Genomic DNA, 25892 nt, shown 5'->3' on the forward strand with positions numbered 1-25892 from the left:
GGACTCATATTCTAGATACCCTGTGGTTCTCTGGCAACCTGACAGTGACCAGGTTGCATCTCCTGATCTCCTCTTACGTGGGTTTCCATATGCAAAACCGATAGAGCCTGTGAGACCTCAGCAGGTGCGTGCAGGTGCAATTTAAGTTGCATTGTTTGAGCTGAACATTCCTTGTATATAAAGTCAGCTTAAATACTCAATTTGCATGATCATTTCAGACCATCAAGACAATATTAAACATACTTACTGTGCTCAGGAGTATTCATGATCCATCGTCCTGTCCCCTGTCTTTTCCACTACTTACTGACCCATTCACCAGGCACAATTTGCATTCTGCCAGCAAAGCACTGTGTAGGATTCTATAAAATGACTAGTGATCCATACCCTCCAAAGCCTAAGGAAAGATAAGATAGGCATGGCATGCAAGGGGTCAAGCAGTGCGGGCTGTAGGCATTTCAAGAGATGCAAGGAAAATCAGGGAAATCTGGAAAGAAACAGAGTTGGTGTGCTGATACCATTCAGCTCAACCATACTTGGCTGGTGATGTTAGACTCCCTTTCAAGCATGTGATGGTGATGTGTGCACCTCACTGATTTATGATTGTGCTCTGTCATCAACCTGAGCCCCTACAGCTGGGTCAGGGAAGCGCTGGGTGATTTTAAGGGTGTGCAGAATATCAAAGCAAGTGGCTGCTTAAAGATCACCTGGTCTGGTGATTGTCAGACTGCCCCCTAGGGAGCCCCAGCAGGTTGGAGCATCATTTCTTACCAATTTTATTTACTGTCATTCCTCTTAAGATTTTTGTTTGTTTCTGTGTCCAAAAAATATTTGAAACCCGTTGACCCTTGGCTGAACTGCCTCCTCACACCCGTACACACACACACACACACACACACACACACATATGCACAAAATATGTATGCAAGTGATATCTGACATCTAGGTGTTGAGAGATTTGATCAAGACCACATTTGAATCTGGGAAAGAGACATTTTGAATTTTCCTTTTTGACATGCATGATGCCAGGTATTCTGAACAGTTTAAGAGGAAGGTTTTATTATCCCATTTTATAGGTGAGGAAACTGGGGCTCAGGGACTTGAGAAATTTGCCCCAAATCAACCCACTTGTGAACAACAGGAGCAAGACCCGGACAGAGGTTCCCCCACCTCCACAGCCTGTGTTCCCCCAGGTTATCTGACCTGCCCTGGCCCTGAGACTCCCACATGACTGTTGTCCCCATGTCCACTTCCTGTCTCTCGGGGAGGATGGGTTTGCTTCTTGAAAAGCCTGCATCAGGCTCTGGACAAGTAGATCCTACCTGTGGTGCTATCATCACCTCCAGGGTGTGATTTTCCATCCAGATGACTTTGACCCATCGTTGATTTGAAGGGTTTCTCCTTTCCTTGACCCACTGCTGTCTGATCAGCCTAAAATATTGGTACAACCTCTAAAAAAGCTTGGCTGTTCATCATTCTTGGTATATCATTAGTAATAAAGAAATACTTGCTGATGTAATTGAATAACTGAAGAAAATTCTATAGAAGACGTTAAGAGCATCTGATATTGAATATAATTCTCAAGTCCAAGATAATCTGAAATTATTTTTATATTTGGGTATTTGAGTTGGAGTTGTAGCTGAAAGGTTGTTCTTTATTCATTCAACAAACATCGGTGGAGCACCTGTCACGGACTATTGAGTCCACTTGCACTCGGGCTCTGAGAACGGTCAAGAAGAGCCCCTGTAGATAAGAAAGAGAAAAAAGTGCATTGTTTTAACATACAGGGTGATAACCACTTTGAATAAAGTACTATGAGTCATGGAAGCAAAAAAAAAAAAAAAGTCTGGTATGTATAACTTGAATAGTAATTTTATTTCTTAGTTGCCAAATACCAACCTTATCTTCAAAATGTGCCTTATTCATTCTTCCATGACTCTATTAATGTTAATATCAACTGTGATTGTTGTGTGGTATTTTCATGCCACTGTGCTAACACCCACAACAGTGCAGAATATGGGATTTGTACTGCTTGGAAAAGCAACTCGTGACATAGTAGTGCTGAAGTTTGGGTGGGCATCAGAATCACGTTATTGTGTTAGGATTCGCCCAAATGCCAGAGCCTAACCCCCAACTTACTAAATCAAAAATCTAACAGGGTGGGCTTTGGGGAGGCACATGTGTGGTGCACTTCTCAGATATTCTGATACTCAAAAAAGTCTGAGAATCACTGAAAATGCCTTAGATGAAAATGGTTAAGACCAAGGTGTCCTCAGACCTGGGATGTTGTGGCTTTTAATTCCTTAGCAATGTAGGCAGAAGTGGTAGCAAATTCGTTTAGGGCACTCGCAGGACCCTAATTTGTCTTCTTTATATTCAGGTCAAGGGCCAGCCAGGGGAGGGTACTTTGTTATTTCGTTTTTATCACTTTCTCCCCAAAGCATCCTCCACATGAATCCTCTCCATCACCGTGGCACATTTCTTTGGCCATATGGTCACCCTCACCTTGATTGATTGCTTTTAATAGAACTTCAGAGAATGGGTGGAGGCCAAAATGACCACAACTACATCACCCTTGGTACTGAGCAGGAATTTTGCAGAAATTTGACAATGTTTATGTGCCAGATTTCCTTGGACACACCCTTCAATCACTCTCTGGTTACACTATTGCACGGGTCCCGCCTGGGCTCTGACGTCAGAGTGTCGGGTTCCAGTCCAGACTCTGAGATCCTGGACAAGCCTGTCTCCAGCCCTCAGTCTTGCTTGTAAGCTTGTAGTAAGATTCGGGTTAGAAAATATAGGTAATGTGCTTAATATCTTGTCTGAAAAATAGTGCTTACAAATGGGAGTTGTCATTTTTACTGATATTATTAAACAGCTCTAAGAAAAACAGTTAAGTCTTCAGCCTTGGACACAAGTGCAGATTCCCTGGCCCCCTTTTGGAGCCCACTTCCTCTGTGTTGGTGTCTCCTATCCCTGTGACCCTCCCTCCATTCATCCTGGGATTCTTGGTGGCAGAAACCCATGGATGCAGTAACCCACCTGTCCATCTTTGCTTTCTCCCCTCTTGCTTTTCCCCTTCCTTCTGTATCCCACTCATTCAGAACTGCACTCTGGGAATCCATACAGTGATCGGGTGGGTACCAGACATTAATGGCCAAAAATGGCTTGACTCTCCAAGGGTGTATCTACCCTAATGGGAAGTCTTCAAGGTCACGGAGCTCCCAAATCCCTGAGGCTTTCTTCCCAAGGTAGTCAGTTGTGCTCTTCTGAGGTGGGTGAAGATGGTAACCTGAGGCTATCCCACAGGGCTAGCTTTAGGAAGTTAAGAAGAAGAGCCTACTTGGTGGGGAGAGGTAGCAACTCAGTCAATGGGATTCTTATAGGTGCAAGGCTGCAGTTTTCTCGGGTGACAGTAAGGGGTTGCTGTTGGCATTGTGGGATTTGAACATCTGCAAAGGACCCTATTAAGAGGTCCCATAGCCACTGTAGCCTGAGGTGTTCCCATATACTAAGCTAGGGCTGGAGCCCCAAAGTGGTCTGGTTTCAGTCAAGAGTAACAGACGTACCTTCAAACAATGCCTGCAGATAAACGCCACCACAGCTACTCACTGGTGTTCCATGGCGTCACTTCCTCCAAAGGGATGTAGGGAGTCTCGTCAAGTACTGGCCTGCTGTCACAACCTCCAGCAGTGAAGACCTAGCATGAGCTGGATCAGCACTGGGTGTAGGGACAAAATGTCAGCACCACCAAGAGGGGCGGTAGTGGTTTAGTAGTTCTTAAATTGTGTAAACATCACACTCACCTGTGGAGCCTGCATTTGTGTTTCTTACAAACACCTGGAAATTATGAACATGGCTGGTGAGCAGCAAAGAGTGTAGAGAGAGAAGAAAGCAATAAGAGCATCATCAGCTTTTTCAAGATCAAATTAACTGCCCTCTACATCCCACTAGAAATGCTTTTTTATAATTAAAATGTCTGCCTTTGGCAGACATCTGGAAATGTACTGTTTTGATATTGGTGTGCACTTTCAAACAGCTGGACAAATGGTAGTTCTCCAGGCAAGGTCTGTGACCTCATGGATATTCTCCCCTGTTTGGCTGTTAGGACTCTTTCTTCTGCCTGCTCAGCATACAGGAGAAGGGGGGCCTTCACATTGTTGACTTGTGTTTGTTAGAGTGTGTTAGACAGTTGAAACTGTTATTTGTTTTGAAAGACCCATTTCTTTCTCTCGTAGCTTCGGCATGGTCCATGATGGAGAAGGGAACGTGTGCAAAAAGTCTGAGGGCAACATAATGTCCCCTACGTTGGCAGGACGCAACGGGGTCTTCTCCTGGTCACCCTGCAGCCGCCAGTACCTGCACAAATTTTTAAGGTATGAGCCCCTAAAGCTGGCTGTGTATCTCTCTGTGCCTTTCATGTTCACTGCTGGGTCCGCCTAATCCTGTCCAAGAAGCCCCAGACTCAGGTGCCCCTTCCGCAGATGGTCCTCATTTGAAGGCATCTGGAGACATTCATTTGACCAAGGAGTTTGCCAAACGCTTTCGTAGAGCCTCAATTTCTGCAAGCTTAATCTGACATCATTTGCCCTTTAGAGTCAAAAGAATCCCTTAAGATACTTAGCAAACCAAAGTATTTGTCACTACCATTTAGGGTTTTTTTTTTTTAATTCTTACTTCTATAACCAGACATTTTCAGTCCATGATTTTTTTAATTTTTTAATGTTTAAATCTTTTCTTGTAGTTTTATTGAGATATAATTGACATACCATGAATTATTATTATTATTTTTTTACAAAATACATTTCTCATTAGGAGGGAAAAAAAGAGTATATAAACCTTCACCTGGGTCTAGAATCCTATAATTTTAAGAATTATTTCTGGAAGGTTTTATCATAGCTTTAATTCATTTAGGGTATAGAACATTAAGGAGGTAGAGTTTGACCCCCTGAAAAAAGAGATAGTCAGTAGATTTTAAAATTTTAGAGAAATAAGGGACTTTAAGAAACATTTTTAGATCTGCTAGTGAAGTGGATTATCCCCCTGGTTTTCTCTCTTTCTTTCTTATTTTTTTCAGTACAGCCCCTTTTCGTTTTGTTTTTCTGCTGCACAAAATAACACATCTTGTTTCTAGAACATCATTTGGGCAGGGTCTCAGGCCTATTTCTGTTGGTTTTACTCCCCGCGTTCTATTCATTATCCTATGGATGGTGCCCTGTGCTTACCTGGGGCAGTGAGCACACAGCTGGTTTCCCTTTCTTGCTGCCTCTTCCATCACTTCCAGACCTCATAACACATCTTCTGAGCTGCGTCCTGACTACCAGCCTTGGGGGCTCCAGCCTGCAGCTGTGGTCCTTCCTCACAGCCTTACTTTGAGACCTCAGCTGAGATATTTTACCACTTAAAGGAATGATGACTCCTCTCCATATTTTGTGCTACCCAGGAAGAGTGAGAATTTTGTAGATAATATTTGTACCCTGGTAATATAAACCTATATTCTAGGAATATACACTTGATCATTTTTTAAATTTCTATTACCCAAAAGACAATGTTCACATGACACAGTCGGTCCTTCCAACATTTGCTGTTCCCTGTATGGTGTTCTTTTGGAGTCAAGTTGGGGATTATTAGCACTTGTTTTAGCTTTTTCATGCACCTGTTCAAATGTGCGTGCATGTGTGTATGTGTGTATGTGTGTGTGTGTGAAGGACTCTGCTTTCCCTAATAAAGAAGATAATTCACTTTAGCTCACAATGCTATTATTTGTATTAACAAGGAAATTTTTGAGTTTTCTATATCCTAAATCCTTTCTATAAGCTTCTACATTCTTTTCTTAAAATTTTACTTCTTTTTCATCTTAATGGCTATGAAGAAGATATATAAACATTTTAAATTTTTTGAAATATACTCTGACAACTTGAAAATCCCAGGGATGCAAAGTATGGGCATGCAGTGAGAATCAGCATCATGAAAGAGTCCAGAAAAAGTTTTTAAACTGCCAAGAAATATAGGAAAGCTCACAGAAAGGAAATAGTTATAGACTTAGAGAATAATTATTTTGATGACATTAAATATGGGCTGTAATCTTCAAATCAGAATATGATCCTGAGAATACTTATTAGGATTCTGGAGTTCAAAGCCATTTTGTCCAGTGAAACTGGAATGGTTAAACATATGCTGACATATGCTCATTTGTTTTTGTGCCAATCAGTAAAACCCTTCTCTAGCCATGCAGTAACAAACGTTTATTTTCAGGGACTTTACTGATTTTTTTTGGACCACATAATAATAAAAATGCAAGATTTTACATGCTCCCAAATTTGATTTCTCAAAAGATTAAATTTTCCAAGATAGCCTTTCATTGTCAAATTCACTCTTAAGATTCACTGTACTTGAGATATCTAGTTGTGAATTGGACGTGTCCACAGTGCATCAATCCTGATTTTTCATTGGCTTAATGAACCTGAGACCATCTTTTACATGTTTGCTGACTTCCTGATTTCTAAGTAATTAAAATACTGTTATATTCTCCACCAATTAGTTGTGAATTTGGACATGATCCCAACAGTGAGTAAGGATAAACGGCCAACTTTACAAGGATGAATCTGTTCTCCTTTGTGATCAGCCTAGCATTGGGTACATGGAAAATATATATATATATAATAAGGGAACTCAATTAGCCTGAAGTTGTCAGCACAACTTTTCTCTATACTCGGTAGTCAAGAAGGACAGATATGTTTTTGCAGTAAATTCCTCAACCTCATCAATAAAGACATATGTCATTTCCTATGGGCAGACACAGACCTCATCACATTCACTCATGTCTGTATCTGGGAGGCCTAAGACTTAGGAAAATTTTAGCTCATTATTTTAAACTCAATGACAACACGGACTCATCTTCAATTTGCTTTTTAAAAACTTGAATCATGCACTTCTGATCAGTGAACACACCTCCCCGCTTGTCATATGAATCTGCATCCATACACGAGAAAGGTCATCACAGGAAAGCAGGAGTTTGAGGGATGCCCTGCCATACCCCAGACCACCCTGTCAATGGGAAAACTTGATTTGGCCTGAAAGAGTATGTTTTGGGGCATAATAGAAATAATATATTTCAGTTCACATCTTGCTCTGCTGTATAATGTTTGTCTTAAGAAAAATAAACCAGCGAGTCATGGCTGAGTGCAGTTTCTGTGAACTGGAGAATGGGCACTGCCGTGTCGTTGATCAGCGAGGGAATCAGAGCTCATGTGCTGATCAGGTCTTCATCACTGTGCCTGGGAAGGCCTTGACCTTGGCAACTAATATAACCTTTTCTGGGGGCTCCCGCTGTCTCTCTTGGAAAAAGAGGGGATACAAGTAAAAGAACTCTTGAGCTCTTTAACGTTTTATGGTTCATGAATCAGAGTGGGAAGAGGACTTTGAAGTATTGTTGCAGAACCTCTGGCCTTGCCTTATATTCTTCATTGACTTTATATATGTAGTTAAACACATATATAGAAAAGTACAAAGTTATAAGCGTATAGCTCAATAACTTTTCACACAGTGAACATTTTAGTGTAACTTCTACCTAGATCATGATATGGAGTACGTTACAGTAGCCAAGTCATGGAAACAGCCTAAGTGTCCTTCAATGGATGAAAAAGTAAAGAAGGTGTGAAATATATGATGTATATGTGGTATTTATATGTATATATGCACTGTATCTAATTATATCTATCTACCTGTCTACCTATCTACACACACACTGTAATATCATTCAGCCATGAGAAAGAAGGAAATTCTGTCATTTGTGACAACATGGATGGTTTTTGAGGGCATTATGCTAAGTGAACTAAGTCAGAGAAAGACAGATACTGCATGATCTCACTTATATGTGGAATGTTAAAAAGAAAATCAAACTCTTAGAAACAGAGAGTAGATTGGTAGTTTCCAAGGGCCGGGTGAGTGGGAGAGGTAATGGGTGAAAGTGGTCAAACTTCTAAAGATTAGGTGAATGAGTTATGGGACTGTCATGTACAGCATAGTGACTACAGTCAACAATACTGTATTTTATAGTTGAAGCTTGCTGAGAGAGTAGATCTTAAAAATTCCCACTACCAGGCTTCCCTGGTGGTTCAGTGGCTGAGAGTCCGCCTGCCAATGCAGGGGATACGGGTTCGTGCCCCGGTCCGGGAAGATCCCACATGCCGTGGAGCGGCTGGGCCCATGAGCCATGGCTGCTGAGCCTACACGTCCGGAGCCTGTGCTCTGCAACGGGAGAGGCCACAGCAGGGAGAGGCCCGCGTACCGCAAAAAAAAAAAAAAAAAAAAAAAGTTCCCACTACCAAATAAAATTTCTAACTTTGTGAAGGGATGGATGTGTTAATGAACCTAAAATAAACATGGAACACCGCTCCGCCCCCCAGAACCCCCTTCCCCAATCCCATCATCACCTCCCTCTTCCCCACAGACAACCATTCCTCTGACACAGAACGCCACCACAGACAGCTGTGTCTGGTTTTGCACTTACTATGAATTATGTGCTATTTTGTGTCTGGGGTCTTTAGCTAAATATTTTGATTATGAGATTCATCCTTGTTTCTGCATAAAAATACGACATTCATTTACTTATTTTTAATAGCGTGGATGTGCTCCAACTTATTAATCCATCCTGTTAGTGATAGACATTTGCATTTCCAGTATTTGGCTATTATAAGAAATGTCACTGTGAATATTCTTTTGGTTTACACATATATCTCTGAATATACAGAGCAGAGAAACTTTGGGGTCATAAATATATATGCACAGTGTCAGTAGACACTGCCAAATGGCTTTCCTAAGTGGCTGTGCAAAGTTACAATCCCACAAGCACTTATGAATATTCAGGTTGTTCCACAATCTTGCCAGCACTTGATCTCACTGGTCTTTTTCATTGTAGCCAATCTTGTGGGTCTGTGGTGGTGGATCAAAGTGGTAATTAATGAGATTGAACACCTTTTCACATTTTAAAGGCTACTTAAAAACCTCTTTAGTGAAGTGTCTGTTCAAATCTCCTGTGCATGTTTTTGAAATTAAACTCCTTTATTTTTCTTATCTCTTGTTGGTAGTATTTTATATATACTGAGTAGGAACACTTTGTGCATTACAGGAAATATGTATTGCAAATATCTTCTTTCACTCTATGACTTAGTATTTACACAGTATTTACACTTTTAATGGTGTCTTTTGATAAATAGAAGAGTTCTCTTATGTTTTTAAGGGAGTCCAAACTATTCATATTTTTCCTTTAGGATTAGCACTTTCTGTACACCACTGGAAAAAAACTCTGCTTACCCCAGAGCCATGAATATATTCTTCCACAAGCTTTGTTGTTTTGCTTATCACATGTAGGCTACCTGACTTTTGTGTAGAGCATGCAGAGTTCAAACATATTTTGTCCTGATGGATATCGGGTGATTGTAAAATGGGTGCAATGCTTTTCCTTCATGCACCCACACCCTGTTGTATCCCTGTGCCCACCTCACTGACTCTGGGCTTAGCTGTGTGACCTGCTTTGGATGAGGGGACAAGTGGAAACATGCCCAAGCATGAGCCCAGCCAGAAGGATCAGGGGTGGGATCTGCTCATGACTCTTCACATGCAATGCTGACCAGAGCTGACTTTCACGTCGCAGTGTTGATCTGTGTGTTGCTGTGTCTCCCCCTGCATGGGAACGTCCAGGTCCCTAGTCTGTGCACTGGACCAGGCAGGCACCTCATCCTTAGGGCCATGTACCGATTCTCTGTGGCTCCTTTGAAAGTTTACATGTCTCTTGTTTTCAGGTTACTTTTGACATTTTTCTGTGATTTTGATTTTCTGTAGAATTTCTTTCATGTACCCACGTGTTTTTCTTTTTCTTTCTCCTGCTTGGGGTTTTAGAACTGCTTAAATCTGTGGTTTATTGTCTTTCATCAGTTTTTGAAAATGTTCAGACATTTGATCTACAAATATTGATTCTGACCCTTTCATTCTGTCTTCTCCTTTTTGGATTCCAATTATGTAAATGTTAGAACTTTTCACAATACCTCACCTACATATTTTGTATATATTCGTTCACTGGTGAAATTCTCCATCTTAACCTCTATTTTCTCAAAGCTAATAACCATAATAATTTTAAATTCCATTTCTGACTACTCCAGTATCTGGATTCCTTCTGAATCTGTGTCTATTATTTGTGTATTCTCTTGGGTTTCAATGCTTTGGTCTCATCTCCCAATACATTTGGTAATTTTGAACAAAAGAAGGATATTGTTAATGAAAAAATTAAAGACAAGATAGAGCCCCGAATGATGTTATCTTTTCTTTCTAGCAGACAGGGCAGTTGCAGTTTATCAGTAAGTCACTTTGGGGTTGAGCTGATGTCACCCTGGCATTCAGTCTTCCTAAACCGGCCTTTCACGTTATTTCTTTACTCCTTCAGCAAAGACCTAGTATGGCTTCCATGAAAATCTTGTTTACCAGGGCTGACCCACAACTTCAATCTTTATCTCCCAGCCCCACCAGATTGCCAACACCTTGCTCAGCTTCTCAGCCTTGTAAGGACCACTTTCCACTCGGCCACTAGGCTTCTTAGCATCTTTTTATGACTCATTAAATTCCTTGAGAAGAAAAATATTACTGGGTGTTGGGTTCACTTCTCTACTTTCCTTTGCTCTGGAAATGTTCATCCCTCATGTTCTTTTTACTTTGATAACCTTCTGATGCCTGTAGAACAATCAGTCTCATACGTGCTGGTCCACCATAGTTAAAAGTGGAAGTCCTCTTTGAATTAACTTTTAAGGATGAATAAAAAATAATAGGTTACATTTGATCAAACTATAAAAAATCCTGAATCTGTGAACTTTAAAAAGTTTTTTTTCAATATCTTGTTTGGGTTCATCAATGTAGCTGACTTTTCCTAGTTTTCTTTCTATGCAATGGGAATAGTATTGCCAACCCTGATGTAACTTTAGGAAGATAATGGGGAACATCTAGCTAGTATATAGGAATCATTTGAGATCATTAGAGAGAGGTGCTATGGAATTCCAAAGTTGCCAAATCACTCCTGTCATGGAGTGTTAGTTATGCTTTTATTCATTTTTCTCTACTTATAGACCCTTACATCATGATCATCGTAGCAGTAATAGAAAGATCATTTATTCAACACTCACAGTAAGCCAGTCACTGCTCTTAGCACTTTCCTAGCCTTTGATTTAGTCTATTAAAAGGCTTCTGACCTCCGTGCATGTATGTTTAATGTCCTGTCCACAGTGACTGGTGCCCTTCCTCATGTTTTATGTATGTGGATATTAATCAAGGGCACACATGCATCAGTGGGCTCCAAGGCAATAGAATCTGGGACCCGGGTCCTGGAGACTGGGGCCAGAAATATTCCGATCAAGATGGACAACCACACAAAGAAAAGTTTGGGGATGCTTAGGCAGATCTACTGTTGTTAAGTTTATTGTGATTACAAAGGTGTTTTGTTTTTGTTTGTTTTTAGTTTTTGCTTATTGAAATTTATAAATAGGATTTAGTTGCTATTTGCAAACACTTGTTTCTCCTCCCTCCAAATGCAAAAATTATACCAAAACCTGTCTCTGGTAGGGAAGAGGATACCCTATTTGTAGAGGAAGAAATCATTAGTTTGCCTTTAGACCATCCTCTAGGGAACTTAAGGAGAATTAATTTTCTTCTTGACTTTGGAATCAAGTCAGAAATCAGCCTGTGTATAGAGCATTTCTGGTGGAAATCATTGCAATGCTCCATGTGGAAGCTGGAAGCTATTGTGCAGGAAAGGAAGGAAGGAGGGAAGAAAGAAAGAAAATTCCAGCCTTTGAAATTGACTGATTGTGTTTTGCCGTTTACAGTGCCCATTTCATCTTTTTTTTGTTCCTGGCAAGAAGTGTACTTTTTAAGGTGTCTGTTATAGAAGCTCCTCACATCAAACATCTGGTTGTATTATCTCATTTCACTCTCCCCATGATAGGTTTGAGAAATCTGATGAAGAACAAATTGCCTCCCTGGAAAAGGTGAAACATATTATGAACAATTTCAGAAAATGTGGCCTCTATATTTTAATAGAATTAAGATAAATGTTATATTGGACCTCAGGAGAAAAATGTCCCCTCTTCTTTATATAAGACATGTGGTAAAATTGCATGAGAAAGAAAAGGCATGATTGAATTACGTGTAATTACATGTAATTCAATCATTGAATTACATGATTGAAGTTACATCTTTGGTAATTTCCGGCATCACCAGCAGTTCCTCTTTGTTTTAGCACTGCCCAAGCTACATGCCTTGCTGATCAGCCAAAGCCTGTGAAGGAATACAAGTATCCTGAGAAGCTGCCGGGAGAGTTATACGATGCAAACACACAGTGCAAGTGGCAATTTGGAGAGAAAGCCAAGCTCTGCATGCTGGATTTTAAAAAGGCAAGTGACTGTTGGCAAGTGTTCAATGTAAAATTCTTCATAAAACCGTTTTATTCAGTGAAGCTGACATTGATGTATTCTGCGTTTATTGGGTACCTACCAAATGTCAAATCCTGTATGTTAGGGCTGGTCCTATATAACAGGAAACACATGTTTTACTGGCAAAGAAAATGACAGTGGATACTGTTGTAGGGATCAGTTTCCTCTCAAGTACTGACTTGGCCTGTTGTGTCAGTTCTTTCTTTCTGATTTATCATGTGGGAGCTCAGCAAGAACTCTTGGTTGGTGTAAGATGGCAAATTAATACACTGCATTTCTTTCAAATGGCATTTAAGAAACAATGTCCCCCCACCCCCCTTACCTTCCTCAGATATAGACAAAATTTACTATAAAGCAGTAGCCTATCTGGGACTTCTGATTATTAAATTCCTCAAATTAAGTGTTTCTAGAGAAGTCTTTCATAGAACTCCATTGACCCCAGGGACAGCAGAAGACTGGTTTCCTCATATAAATTCCTCTTATAACACAGAGACATGTGCTCTCGCTAGACAAGGGAAAATCGAGATTTCACAGCTTGCCCTACTAAACCACTAGGAAAGCTACCCATAAATTAAATGAAATTAACTATTTTTGAGGTTTCTTTTATTCTAGTTTATAATGAAATCAAGAGGAAAATAGACAAAAACATATAGTCTTCCAGAAACCTCCAACATTTCAGAATGCACTGGGGATATTCCCAATTTCAATCTAATGTGATAATCTTCTTTCTTCTAAACTAAAGTAGATCTCCCCCCAAAAGTCAATTACAGCCATGTGCCAGAACTGGATTCTTATCTCCTCAGCTGGGTAATCTCAGCTGGGGACAAGAATAATAAACCAGTCAGCATCAGCATATATTCCCAATGTTGCCTTTTCATTGGCAGAATATGTGAAATCCCTGAGAATTCTTTTGCGTGTCACTCTCCTGTTTGCTAAGGAAAAGGAGCATAAAACTTTTCTTTCAAAGATGGAATGTTCTACATCATACTGCTGTTTTTCACATTATTTTGCTGTGACCATGGAGTATCCTCCGTGGTAAACTAGCGCCGTTTGGAAAATACAGGAAATAAGAAGTTAAATGCAGCAGGTCTTTTTATTACTGAGGAAATATTTACCTGCAGGGAAATGTATTTCTTATAGGTGTACAATTGGGTTTTAACAAATGTATTCCCCCATGTTACCAGCATAAATCTAGAATGTTCCCTCTTGCCCCCTTTCATTCAATCCCCTTCCCACCCCAGTAAGCAACCATTGTTCTGATTTCTGTCACCGTAGTTTCACATTGCTTATTCTGGAACTTCATAATTGCCAAGTAAATCTTTCACATTTTGCCATTAAATATGATGCTTTCAGTTTTACATAGTTACCTTTTATCAAGTTGAAAAAGTTCCCTCCTGGTCCTAGATTGGTAAGAGATTTTATCACAAACTTATGTTGAATTTTATCATACTTTTTTTTCTGCATCTATTGATATAGATGTATTTTTCTCCTTTATTCTGTTAATGTAGTGAATTGTACTGATGAGTTTAAAATTATTTTTTATTGATTTTTGAATGTTAAACCAACCTATATTCCTAGGATAGCTTTACTTGGTCATAACCTGTTATTCATTTTTATATTTTGTTGATTTGATTTGATACTATTTTATTCAGGATTTTTATATCTGTGTTCTTTTTTTTTTTTTTTTTTTTTTGGCTGTGTTGGGTCTCCGTTTCTGTGCGAGGGCTTTCTCTAGTTGTGGCGAGCAGGGGCCTCTCTTCATCGCGGTGCACGGGCCTCTCACTGTCGCGGCCTCTCTAGTTGCGGAGCACAGGCTCCAGATGCTCAGGCTCAGTAGTTGTGGCTCATGGGCCCAGTTACTCCACGGCATATGGGATCTTCCCAGACCAGGGCTCGAACCCGTGTCCCCTGCATTGGCAGGCAGATTCTCAGCCACTGTGTCAACCGGTAAGCCCTATATCTGTGTTCTTGAATGGTATAATTTAGAAATTTTTTTCTTAAAATTACCATTCAAGAATTTATATCAGGGTTATGTTGCCCTCACAAAATGATTTGAAAGTGCTCCCTACTCCTTTGCTTTCTTGAAGAGCTTGAAATAAAATTGCTATAGTTTCTTCCTTAAAGTTTTGTTAGAACTTACTCATGAATCCTATCTATGGGAAGGCTTCTGTAATCACTAATTCAACTACACTAACACATGTAGGGTTATGCAGAAGAAATTCCTAGCTAGACTGATCAGATTCATTGGAAAAATAAATAAATAAACATCAAAAAAAGACACAGGAAGAGACCTTTTCCAATGAATTTTTTTTTTGTTTTACCTGTTTTTTTTTGGGGGGGTGGTGGTTTACCAAAAGTTGTTTGTAATATTCTCATTTATCCCTTGAACGACTGAAAGATCTATAGTGACATTTCCTCTTCCATTCCTAATAATGGTAACATGTGTTTCTTTATCTATTTTTCTTGGTCAGTCTAACTAGAAGTTTATCAGATGAATTAGTCCTTTCAAAACATCAGTATTTATCTTTATTAATTTTTTAACAGAAATATTTGTTGGGTTCTTTTCTATTTCATTAATGTCTGTTTTATCTTTATTACATAATAAGGCTTAATGTGACTTTCTTTTCTTTGCTGTTTATGGGATAAACTTGGATCACTGACTTTAAAAATTTTTTCTTTTCTAATATAAACATTTAAATATAATTAAAGCTAGTATTATTTTTCTCAGCAGCATTAACATATATCCTGAACATTTTTAGATGTTGAATATTTAATATTATTAGCTATGAAATATTTTCTAATTTAAGTGGTGATTTCTTCTTTGACCCATGCATTATTTAGGAGTATACTATTTAACTATAAAATAAGTGGTGATTTTCTAGACAGCTTATTAATTTTGATTTCTAATTTTGTTCAATTTTATCAGAGAATATACCCTATAAGTATACTTTTGAAATTTATTGAAACATATTACATAGCTCAGCATTTGGTCTACCCTGGTGAATATTCTATGGCCACTTGAAAGAATTGTGAATTCTGCAGTGGTCAGGTATGGTGTTCTAGATATATCTATTTTGTTATTGTGTCTGATAATATTGTTTATAGCTTCTGTATCCTCTGCAATATTTGATACTTGTTATGTAACAATTTAATAGATATGAGTGTTAAAGTCTCTAACAAAGATTATGTATATTTCTATTTCTCCCATTAGTTCTATTAGTTTTTGCTTTGTATATTTTGAAGCTGGGTATTTAGGTGCATACACATTTAGGATTTTTATGTCTCCCTGACTCTTTCATTAATATACAATAAATTTATTTTATTTTTGATAATGTTACTTTCCCTTGAATTATACTTCATCTTATGTTAATACAACCACATCAGCTTATTTAAGAATACTCTTTGCAAGATATCTTTCCCCACCCTTTTACTTTCCATTTCTCTGTGTTTTTATATAAAATATATCTGTCATAACATCCTTTAGTTTGGCATTGCTCTTCTATCCAGTTGAACAATCTATAGCCTTCCACTGAGATGTTTAATCCATTTATATTTAATATAATTATTGACATAGTGGATTTAAGTCTACCATTTTGCTATTTGTTTCCTATTGTTCTCATTCCTTATTTTTTTTTCATTTGTTTTCTTTTGGATTAAACATGCTTTTAAAAATTCTATGTTTGCATCAATTTGCTTTTTAGCTATATTTTCTTGTATTTTTAGTGGTTACTCTAGAGATTATAGCTGCATCTTTAATTTACAACCTACATAGAATTAGCATCATGTCACTTTATGCAAAATGCAGGAGGATCCTTACAACAAATAAGTCCATGTATCCCTCTTTCACAGTATGTACTATTGGCATCATGTATTTTATTTCTATGCATGCTGTAAACCACATAACACAATGTTAAAATTTTTGTTTTAAAATAATGGGTTGCTTTTAAATAAAATAGGGTCACCTTTTATATTTACCCACATGTTTGCCATTTATTATTTATGCTTTCTTATATCCTTTCTTATAGATCAGTTTCAAATTGTATCATTTCCTTAGGGGATGAAAAACTTCCCTTAGCATTTCTTGTAACACAATCTGTGACCACAAAGTACGTCAGGTTTTCTTTATCTGAAAATGTCATTAACTCACCCTCAGTTTTGAAGAGCACTTTTTCTGAGTACAGAATTCTAAACAGTTTATTCTTTTTTTTTGCCTTTAGACACTTTAAAGATATAATTCAATTTTCATCTGGACTCAGATGTTTCTGATAAAATGTTTGTCATCATTTGCATCTTTCTTCTAACATTTCTAATCATTTGTTTAGACAATTCAGCAAGCTATGCATTTGGGTTATTTTAAGTTTCAGTTCCAGAATTACTATTTGGTTCGTTTTTTATAGTCTATATTTCTCTAGGGTATGTCCCATTTGTTCACTTATTATGTCAATTTTTTAAATATATTTATAACATATTACATATGTTACAATTATGTATCATAACATATTGTTATTTTATGTTATATGTATTTATATTATGTTATTATAATAGGTGAATCATTTTGATCCCCTGAGGCTTGTTTTACTCTTCCTTAAGGCTCATCTATTCTGGTTTTCCCTTAGCCCTAAGGCATGGCCTGTACTCTAGTTTGTGGTTCTTACTCATGAGACGTGGATGCCTAGGATGCTCACTGAAGTCTCTCCACTTTGTGTGGCCAAAACACTGCTGTCTCCTAGCATTGTGCAACTCTGTCTTCTAGCCCTTATCAGCTTTCAGCCTAAAGCTGCTGCCCTCTTCCAGGCCACTTGGAGTCTCATCCTGTGCATCAACCATTCACTCACCAGATAAAAACCTGCAGGAAATCCTCATGGAGACCTCTGGTGCTCCCTACTCAATGCAGCTTTCTCCTTTATGGTCCCATTCCCACAAACGCTAGCTACTTCTGCAGCCCCAACTCTGATCTATGCACCCTCCATTCAGTGAGATTGCTGTTGTCTTCATGGGAACCATGTCTTTGCACCGTGGTCAGCAAAGTGTTCCCAGACAGAGAGCTGGGCAAAGGTGATGCCCACCTTACAAATTCCCTTCTCTTGAGGACCATGTACTGTGTTGCTTGTTGCAAGGAACTGAAACAACTGGCCCATATATTTTGTCCAGTTTTATAGTTTTTGTATGTAGAAAAGTAAGCGTGGTACCAGTTACTTCACCATGAACAGTAGAGAAAATACCTTTTGAAAAATACCCATTAAAGTCAATATTATGAGCTTATTCCCTATGATGTGAAATTGTTTTTCAACCCAATTAAACTTGACATATTTTTCTTTTTATGAGTTCAATTCTACTTGTGTGGCCAGACTCTCTAATATAATGAACCTCAACTTTAGATACAGAGTGACAATTAGATTCTTTATTTTCCATATGAATTAAAACATCTCAAGAAATTCTCAATTATAAAAGTTAATTTTTTAAATGAACTCCTACTGAAATTTTATGAGAATGGGTCTATTAGGTTGAAATGTAAAAATCTGGACTTTTCTGACTGAAGAATATAAAATAATAAATAACAAGGAAACTACCCAGTGCCTCAACCAGCACTTAAGGCCCATTCAGTAAGACTTTGCTGGGAAGGGTGATAGATGGCTGGATGATGTTTTAGACAGGGTTGAACCTTTTTTAGGTACCACGTGCCATTTAGTTTGGAAAGTTAAGAGATAATGCGAATGCATATGCATTTTTCTTTTGGATAAATAGATGTGTATTTGGTGTATATGTGTGGGTGTTTACATACTTGTTTATAAATCCACACACATATATGGCCATGGCTTTCTCTGTCCACTGATGACTTGTTGATAATCAAAATTAGTGATAAAAGCACACCACTGCTTGAAAAACAAATAATTACAATAAATTATATATCCTATTATAACATCGTTTGTATATGCATTTTTAGTTTGTATTTTGGAAAGTCTGATACTGACAGTTTGAGAAAACTAATCTGGTGGCATTCTATTCACAGTATGGAAATGCCACAATAAATCCAACACAGTCATCTGAAAATGTTTGTTTTATTTGGGGTATTAGGTTGTGATGTTAAACTTAACTAAGTCAGTATTATCAAAATAAGTCATTGTGAGCATAGCTCTTAAATTATGGGAAGAAACAGCAAGTGAGAGAGCCTCCATTAAAGAGAGTACAGTATTCCTTAACAGCAAAGATAAAAGCAAGAGTGAACTCTGTACATGGGCCTCAACTTTCTTCTTCTTAAGTCAAGTATTAGTTATTTTAAACATTGTGTCTTTATCAAGTTCCTATTCTGCTTCGTCAACATTTCTTGGTGGCCTGACCCTGCAGTCTGAGATGCAAGTTGCCAGAATTACGTTGAAATTTGATCACCTTAGTGTCCTGCGTACTGTTGGTAAATTAGGAACCCACCCTCCAATCCAGCAGGTATTGCATTCCAACTTCCTGGCCCTAGAACCATGATTTAATAGGGTCATTGCTCCAAGAGGACCCTGAAGTTTTATTAAGAATGTAATGACCTACAACCATAATACAGAATTTAATACAACCATTGTACATTATGTCCAGAGTTAGCAGTTAGGTCAAAGTGTGATAAAACTGAGAGGAAGTAATCGGTTTTGGGTTGTTTAGATAATAAAATAAACATTATTTGAGGTACTAGAATTTTTATTTGTTTTCCAGGATGGAATGTCACATTTTTATTAAATGACCAGCAGTTACATCTATAGGGCACCAAGGTCTCAAATCCTTTGTGATATGTTGGAACACAGTAACATGAATTGTATATTTCAAGGCTTTTGTAACTCTGATTTATTTCTGCCTGGAGGCCTGGAATTGGGAATCGAGCAGCTTCCAGAATGAGGCTGAAATACACAGATGGCATAATCTGGGCACAGGCTGAGTTACAGTCACATGCTTTAGGGGTGAGCTGTCCCCAGCATCCTGTACTTGAGAGCTTCTTACTTAGAAAACTTAAAAACTATTGCCTTCAATAGTACCTTCCATCCATATTTCTTTATTCTGCAAAATGTTCCCCCAGACTACAATGTAAGAATATCGTGAACATCCTTTGAATACAGTCTAGGTGTAGTGTTTTCATATCATAGGGTCACCCTCTTAAGTCATCTTAGAAATTTTTATGATCACAATTCACTGATCACTATTCATTTCATTTTGCACTAAAAATGTTCCTGCTTATTCTGTCCAAGGTTTCCATCGAAACAAACTAACAGATGTTCGACTCAGAAAACATTTATTGAAAGCCAGCCAGGTTCTAAACACTGTTCCAGGTATTGGTGACAAATACATAAAAAGAATTTAGCATTTTAAAACACCATTTATTTTATCATCTTGCATCATCCCTGAAACTGCCTCCAGACTTAGTACCACTGGCTCCCTCAGGCCACAGCCATGAACCCAGGCTGGGGGCTGGGATTGAGCTCACATCTCCTCACACCTTTGAAGTGAGAAAGGACACTGACATGAGTTGGTGCCTTTTCGGTGCCAGGCCCTAAGTTGGGCACATTACCTACCTATGATGCTTCATTCAGCCCCCAGGACAAGTCGATGGGTGGTTGCATTCAAGCAGGATACCGGGACTCTGCCTGCCCAGGTCTGCCAGGCCCAATTCACACCAGACATGCTTACCTTCTCGGAAGCCCAAACCCTCTCCTGGACCACTGTGTCCATCTCCCACTGACCCAACCACAGGAGCAGGTATCTCTGTCACATCCACCATTCACTTATCATTCACTCATCCATCCGTGTGTTCATCTGTTTTGTGTGTGTGCACACCCAACCACCTAAATCAGTAGGGCTCTGAACCAGCACTCACGGGCAGGTACGCCTACCCTTCACCACTGTCTGGATTCTGGCTTTGATCCACCATATTTCCACCCAGATGTTAAGCCAGGGTCCACAAGTTCAGGTTTCAAGGGAGCTTTATTTATATCCTGGTTTTTGTCAAGATGTCATCCCGGGAAGCAAACGGAGCTTCCCAGTTGTCTCTTTGGAGACTTACAGATGCTTAGGCCCCTGCTTTTATGGATGCCTTGAGGTCCTCTTATGACTTTGATCTCTAACTACCGTTCTGGGCAAGAAGAGAGGCTCCCAGCACAGCATGCTAATTAATGTCATGAGAGCCAGGAAAGCACTAACCACCAGCGTGACACATTTGCCCCAGTAGCACTTAATGATTCTGGAGGACTCCCAAGAAAATGCAGTTTAATGGTACAGTGATTGTAATCTTAAGAGGTTACTATGAATACCTTGAAATAAAAGCAATTAATTGATATCAAAATTAAAACATTGACAGTTCGCTTCTTAATAGTCCATGCTCTGAAAAGCTGTCTTATTAGTGAGAGAGATACAAGCAGAAAAATAATATAAGGCAGTGCCTTTAACAAACGCCTTAACTTTTAAATATATAATAAGTACACGTATAAAGGAGATTTGAGAATTAGTTTTATGAAGGTAAAATTAATATAGATTATTAAAAGGGAAATCCTTCAAGAGTTCACTCACACAATGCAGAAAGTCTCCTGTGAGCACATCTCTAGCATCAGTAAAACAGAAAATAAAGGCACAAGTGCCGTGAAATGCCATCTTTCAAGCAAAATGAGGTGGAAGTTTTGTTGTGTTGCATTTTCTTTATAACACGGAAACACCCAGGAGATGCAGATATTAAATGACTTGGGAAATAGTGCAGCACTTGTTCAAATGTTCAGAACAGTTGTGCAGATAATTTAAGAAATGTTTCCATCGTGTGCAGTTGAAGCTACCACCAGCATTCCTGAAGGTCCCATCATTTCATGAGTCCCACTGCTGACTGTCCTTCACTAAGATGTTCCTTTGGGCTCAAACAGATATAGAAGTAAAAATAATTCCTTATACTTGGAGAGGACTTTATTGTGTATAAATCTCAGGTCTTGTTTTATTTTATCGACAAATCAGCCGTGTGGGCCGTCCTTCCTCTGCACACGTCTTTCTTCTTTCTCATCTTCCTTTGCACGAACCCTTCATTCCTTTGCACTTGAATGTGCCGTCCTTGAGCTCAATAGTTGGCTCAGATGTCCATCTTCTCTGACTCCTTCCCTGGGTCCTCCAGGCAAAGCCCTTTTCTCCTGGTGAGCCCACCTGCACTGTGTTCTTCCCCTTGTAGGGACACCTCTCCCCATGTGCACCACATGGTGATTTACAGCTCATGTATCCCGCTAAGACCATTCTTGAGAGGGTAGGTCTGTTCATATTTCTTATGGAACCTCCTGCCTAGTATGATAACTGGCATATTCTAGGACTTCATTGAAGATTTGTGGGTGGTGGATGAGTGTGTGGGTGGATGGATGGATAGCTGGATAGAGGAATGGACAAGGAGAAGTTAGTGAAAGGTAGGATGGAGAATGAATTATAAAATGTTAGGTTTTACTGCGCTTTTTAATTTTAATTTTTCGCAGTTTTCTTCAGTGCCTGGATTAAGCATATTTTACTTTTTAATTTAGAAAGTGTAATTTTGTTAAATGTATGATGAATAAATACAAATAAATAGAGCTTCAGGGATAGAATTAAGTTGAAGCAAGTCTAGAGCATGAGTCTTCTAGGTCCTCACTCTATCATATGCACCTACTCCTAAATAGTCAGCTTTCAATTTATATCAGTTGTTTGTCCCTTAAATTTTCCAATGATATGTTATCAGAGTTGTATGGATCATTTGTAACACTAATGACCTTTTTTTTTCTCCTTTAGGATATCTGTAAAGCCCTGTGGTGCCACCGTATTGGGAGGAAATGTGAGACTAAATTTATGCCAGCGGCAGAAGGCACAACTTGTGGGCGTGACAGGGTAAGAAGCTAATCTTAGGTACATACATCATATTCAGATGTCAGTCTTTCAACCATGCATCTTTCCTCCACTTGCCTTGGTATTTTTTAATCCCATCCTTCTGATATATATGTCCATATCTATACCCATGTCAAAAGATTGTGTTTAATTTATATTAATTCTATGAAGAGGATTCCCCTTCATACTTTTCCAATGATATAACTGATGAGCTGCCTGGAATAAATAGACATAAATGTCAGGCAACAGGTGATGGCTGAATCTGTTTGATGAAGGAAAATGTTAAACTCTTGACCACCTTTTAATCAAATAAAGAACCAGCATTCAGCAGTTCTGTTAAAGCCTCAAAGCATCAGCTTGAAGACTGTGGAATAGATCCTTCTGACCGATTGTTGCTCCTGTGAAAATGAGAGAGGTGCTGTAGTAGGGAAAAGAAGAAATTCATAAGACAGCAAGTTTATTACTAACTGGGAGACAATGACAATTCTGTCATTAAAACTTAAAAATGAATTAGCTTAACACTCAAGAGTAATCTTTTAATCCTTTTGATTTAAACTGTATTGTATTTTTTTCAGAATATGAAAGACTATTGATAAAGATCGAAATATATTGGAACCAAATTCTCACTGTAACCATTTTCATCTATATGTATCTGAACTTTTTAGTGATGCTAATGAGTACAGAAGAGAAATCTATGCCTGAATTTCATTGATCCAGGATGTTTCAAGTCCGAAATAAACCTATCATACCATAAACATATTTAAATGTGAATACAAATAGAAAGGATTTAAAGCATTAGGAAGCAATGCTAACATAATGCTTTTGGGTTAACTTATTGCAAAGCTGACTGAGGAAATGAAGAGAAATGAAGTAAATTTGCTTAACAATATCACCCAGCAACCATTCATCCTACACATGTTAATATGCTTTATTTTCAGACTTTCCCAGGGTGAGACTGATACTTAAATCCTCCTAGGGATGTAGGCAGCAGTAAACTAATCCATAACAAAAATGTCTAATTAAAATGCTTTTAGTGTCTTGAAAGAGAAAATAGATTTGCTGAGGCACTGCAATGTGGAAATACCAACCATCACGGGATACCAGGGAATTTACCTGAACATTAACTGCAGGTGATCACGACTCTTTGCACATAACTGACTAAAATTGATCAAATTTTGCAAATCTGATAGTTTGCAAAATTATGCCTATTTCTGGAAAGATTGGCAGCCCTTCCATTGTTGCCTTGGTGATGGTTCACACAAGTATGGTGTGGTTCTCCAGGTGTCCTACTTTCTTTAAAATCTACTATTTTCCTTGGATGAAGTTACAGCTGTGATGCCACCCATATATTCTTGTTACATTCTATTTACCTTGAAAGCAATTAAATTGGTTTTCGTTGGTATTTTAAAATATTTTTTCCTGGGGTTTCTTCATATTGAAAAGAATTAGAGCACATTAAGCTGGACTGGATGCCTACAAATTACACAGCATTGAGTGTTCTGCCCAGGATTGAATGGCTGCCCAGTGGCCATGCTGGGACAAGCATCAGAAGTTCATGTAAAAGTCCCCTTTCATGTTAGTTGTGTCATCCTGTATCACAGGTCCACAAGTGTCCATGAGGTTTATTGATTGAGAAGCGTGCATTACCAAAAGTCAGTATCTCAGTACTTTGGAATATTCCAGAGCAATGGATGGGCTGTAGATAACTGACAACAACTGTACTGCTTCTGTGCATCTTTCTCCTAGATGGGAACTTATTTTCCTCCATCTGCTACCAATGCTGAGGCTCTGCATGGGTATGCATGCTGGTGAACCTGAGTGGTCAGTGCATCTTTCAGTGGCAAGCACTATACTAAGAACATTATATACATTGAATCCTCACAGTCACCCTGGAGGGTGAGCCTAGGGTAGCCCCCCACTGTACACCAAAGAACTCTTCCAGGAAAAAGACACTCGGTTTCTCTGCACTCATGCCATGAGAAATCCAGAACAGGGGTCAGGACCACAGCTTGTATGCATGTTGAAGCAGATTCCGGTTCTTTAATTATCCCTAGTGGACAATTAAACCAGCTCTCACTCTGTGATTACATTGCAAATGATCCGAGGCACTTGGCCTGTGTCATTGCATTGGCTTTTGGGAACAAGCCAGTCTGGTGCTTTCCCTCATCCCTGATGTTCACAGGAGGACGGGCAGGCTCAGGGCACCTGAGTCAGTGCCCCAGGTCACACACCTAGTTGAAGTGATACACGGGGCTCATTTTCACCTCAAGAACGCTGTACATTCTTGTGCCTCATTATGCTGCTGCCCTGTCTGTACGGGGTTTAAGTGTGACAGTGGATTACTTGAACAGTATCACAACAGGGTGTGAGCCTTATCATGACATCACACTATCCAAGATAAAGCCTCTTTCATAAGCCACACTCTCCATCGGTAAAATGTAAAGTTGGGATAAACATGGGATTGTTCTCAGAAATACAACTGGTGCTTCAGCAGATATTTTATGTGTCTATTTCACACAAGGGTCTTACCCCCGACCACCCCACTGACTGGCGCCATAGGTCTGTGATCTGCATGAAATTAGACTCAAAATTGTATGTATGCATGTCCATGTTTGTGTGTCTACATGCAACTAGGCATTCCCCCCAACCTCCTTGGGGGAAGATATAGTGCTTTCTCCTCAGAATCTCAAAAAGTTTTCTTAAATAATTTTTAAGGATAGTCACTTAAGGATACTCCTGGGCATATATCCGGAGAAAACCATAATTTGAAAAGATACATGCACCCCAATGTTCATAGCAGCACTATTCACAGTAGCCAGGACATGGAAGCCACCTAAATGTCCATCGAGAGATGAATGGATAAAGATGTGGCACATGTATACAACGGAAAACTATTCAGCCATAAAAAAAAAATGAGATAATGCCATTTGCAGCAACGTGAATGGACCTAGAGATTATCATACAAGTGAAGTAAACCAGACAAAGATGAATATCATATGATATAGCTTATATGTGGAGTCTAAAAAATGATACAGATGAACTTACTTATACACAAAACAGAAATAGACCCACAGACATAGAAAACAAACTTATGGTTAACAAAGGGAAAGGGGTGTGTAAATTAGGAGTTTAGGATTAACATATACACACTACTGGATGCAAAATAGATAACCAATAGGGACCTACAGTATAACACATGAAACTACATTCAATATTTCTTAATAACCTATATGGGAAAAGAATCTGAAAAAAAATGGATATATATGTAAGTATAACTGAATCACTTTGCTGTACACCTGAAACGAACATAACATTTTAAATCAACTATACTTCAATTAAAAAAAGGATACTCTGGCAAAAACCAAAAAAAATGCATTTGTAAGACTGTTAATTGCAGCAATAATTGTCAAAGCAAAAGCCTGGAAATGATGCAAATGTCCATCAGAAGGGGACTGGTTGGAAATATACTTAATGGAACATTTTGTAACTGCAACAGAGGAAGGAGGGATGTGTCCATCTCCTTCTGTGGAATGAACTACAGAACATATTGTTAAATGAAAAAGCAGGACG

At 38.8% G+C, this 25892-nt stretch overlaps 2 protein-coding genes across 3 annotated transcripts in view; both read left to right on the plus strand.

Moving 5' to 3' along the window:
• Positions 1-25892, plus strand: part of ICE1 (interactor of little elongation complex ELL subunit 1) — a 535590-nt gene that overhangs the window by 273067 nt on the left and 236631 nt on the right. The gene's annotated exons all lie outside the window — the stretch shown is intronic.
• The window catches only part of ADAMTS16 (ADAM metallopeptidase with thrombospondin type 1 motif 16), a gene marked incomplete at both ends in the record, with an annotated part of 159613 nt that overhangs the window by 52010 nt on the left and 81711 nt on the right, over positions 1-25892 (plus strand). For both annotated transcript variants that reach the window (XM_081231772.1, XM_081231773.1), the window contains 3 exons: positions 4236-4373; positions 12281-12434; positions 22230-22325. In XM_081231772.1, coding sequence (XP_081087898.1) covers positions 4236-4373; positions 12281-12434; positions 22230-22325 — 388 coding nt within the window. The remainder of the gene's footprint in view (positions 1-4235; positions 4374-12280; positions 12435-22229; positions 22326-25892) is intronic.

This window comes from Mesoplodon bidens (genome assembly GCF_964165515.1).
Source record: "Mesoplodon bidens genome assembly, chromosome: 4".
Lineage (NCBI taxonomy): Eukaryota > Metazoa > Chordata > Mammalia > Artiodactyla > Ziphiidae > Mesoplodon > Mesoplodon bidens.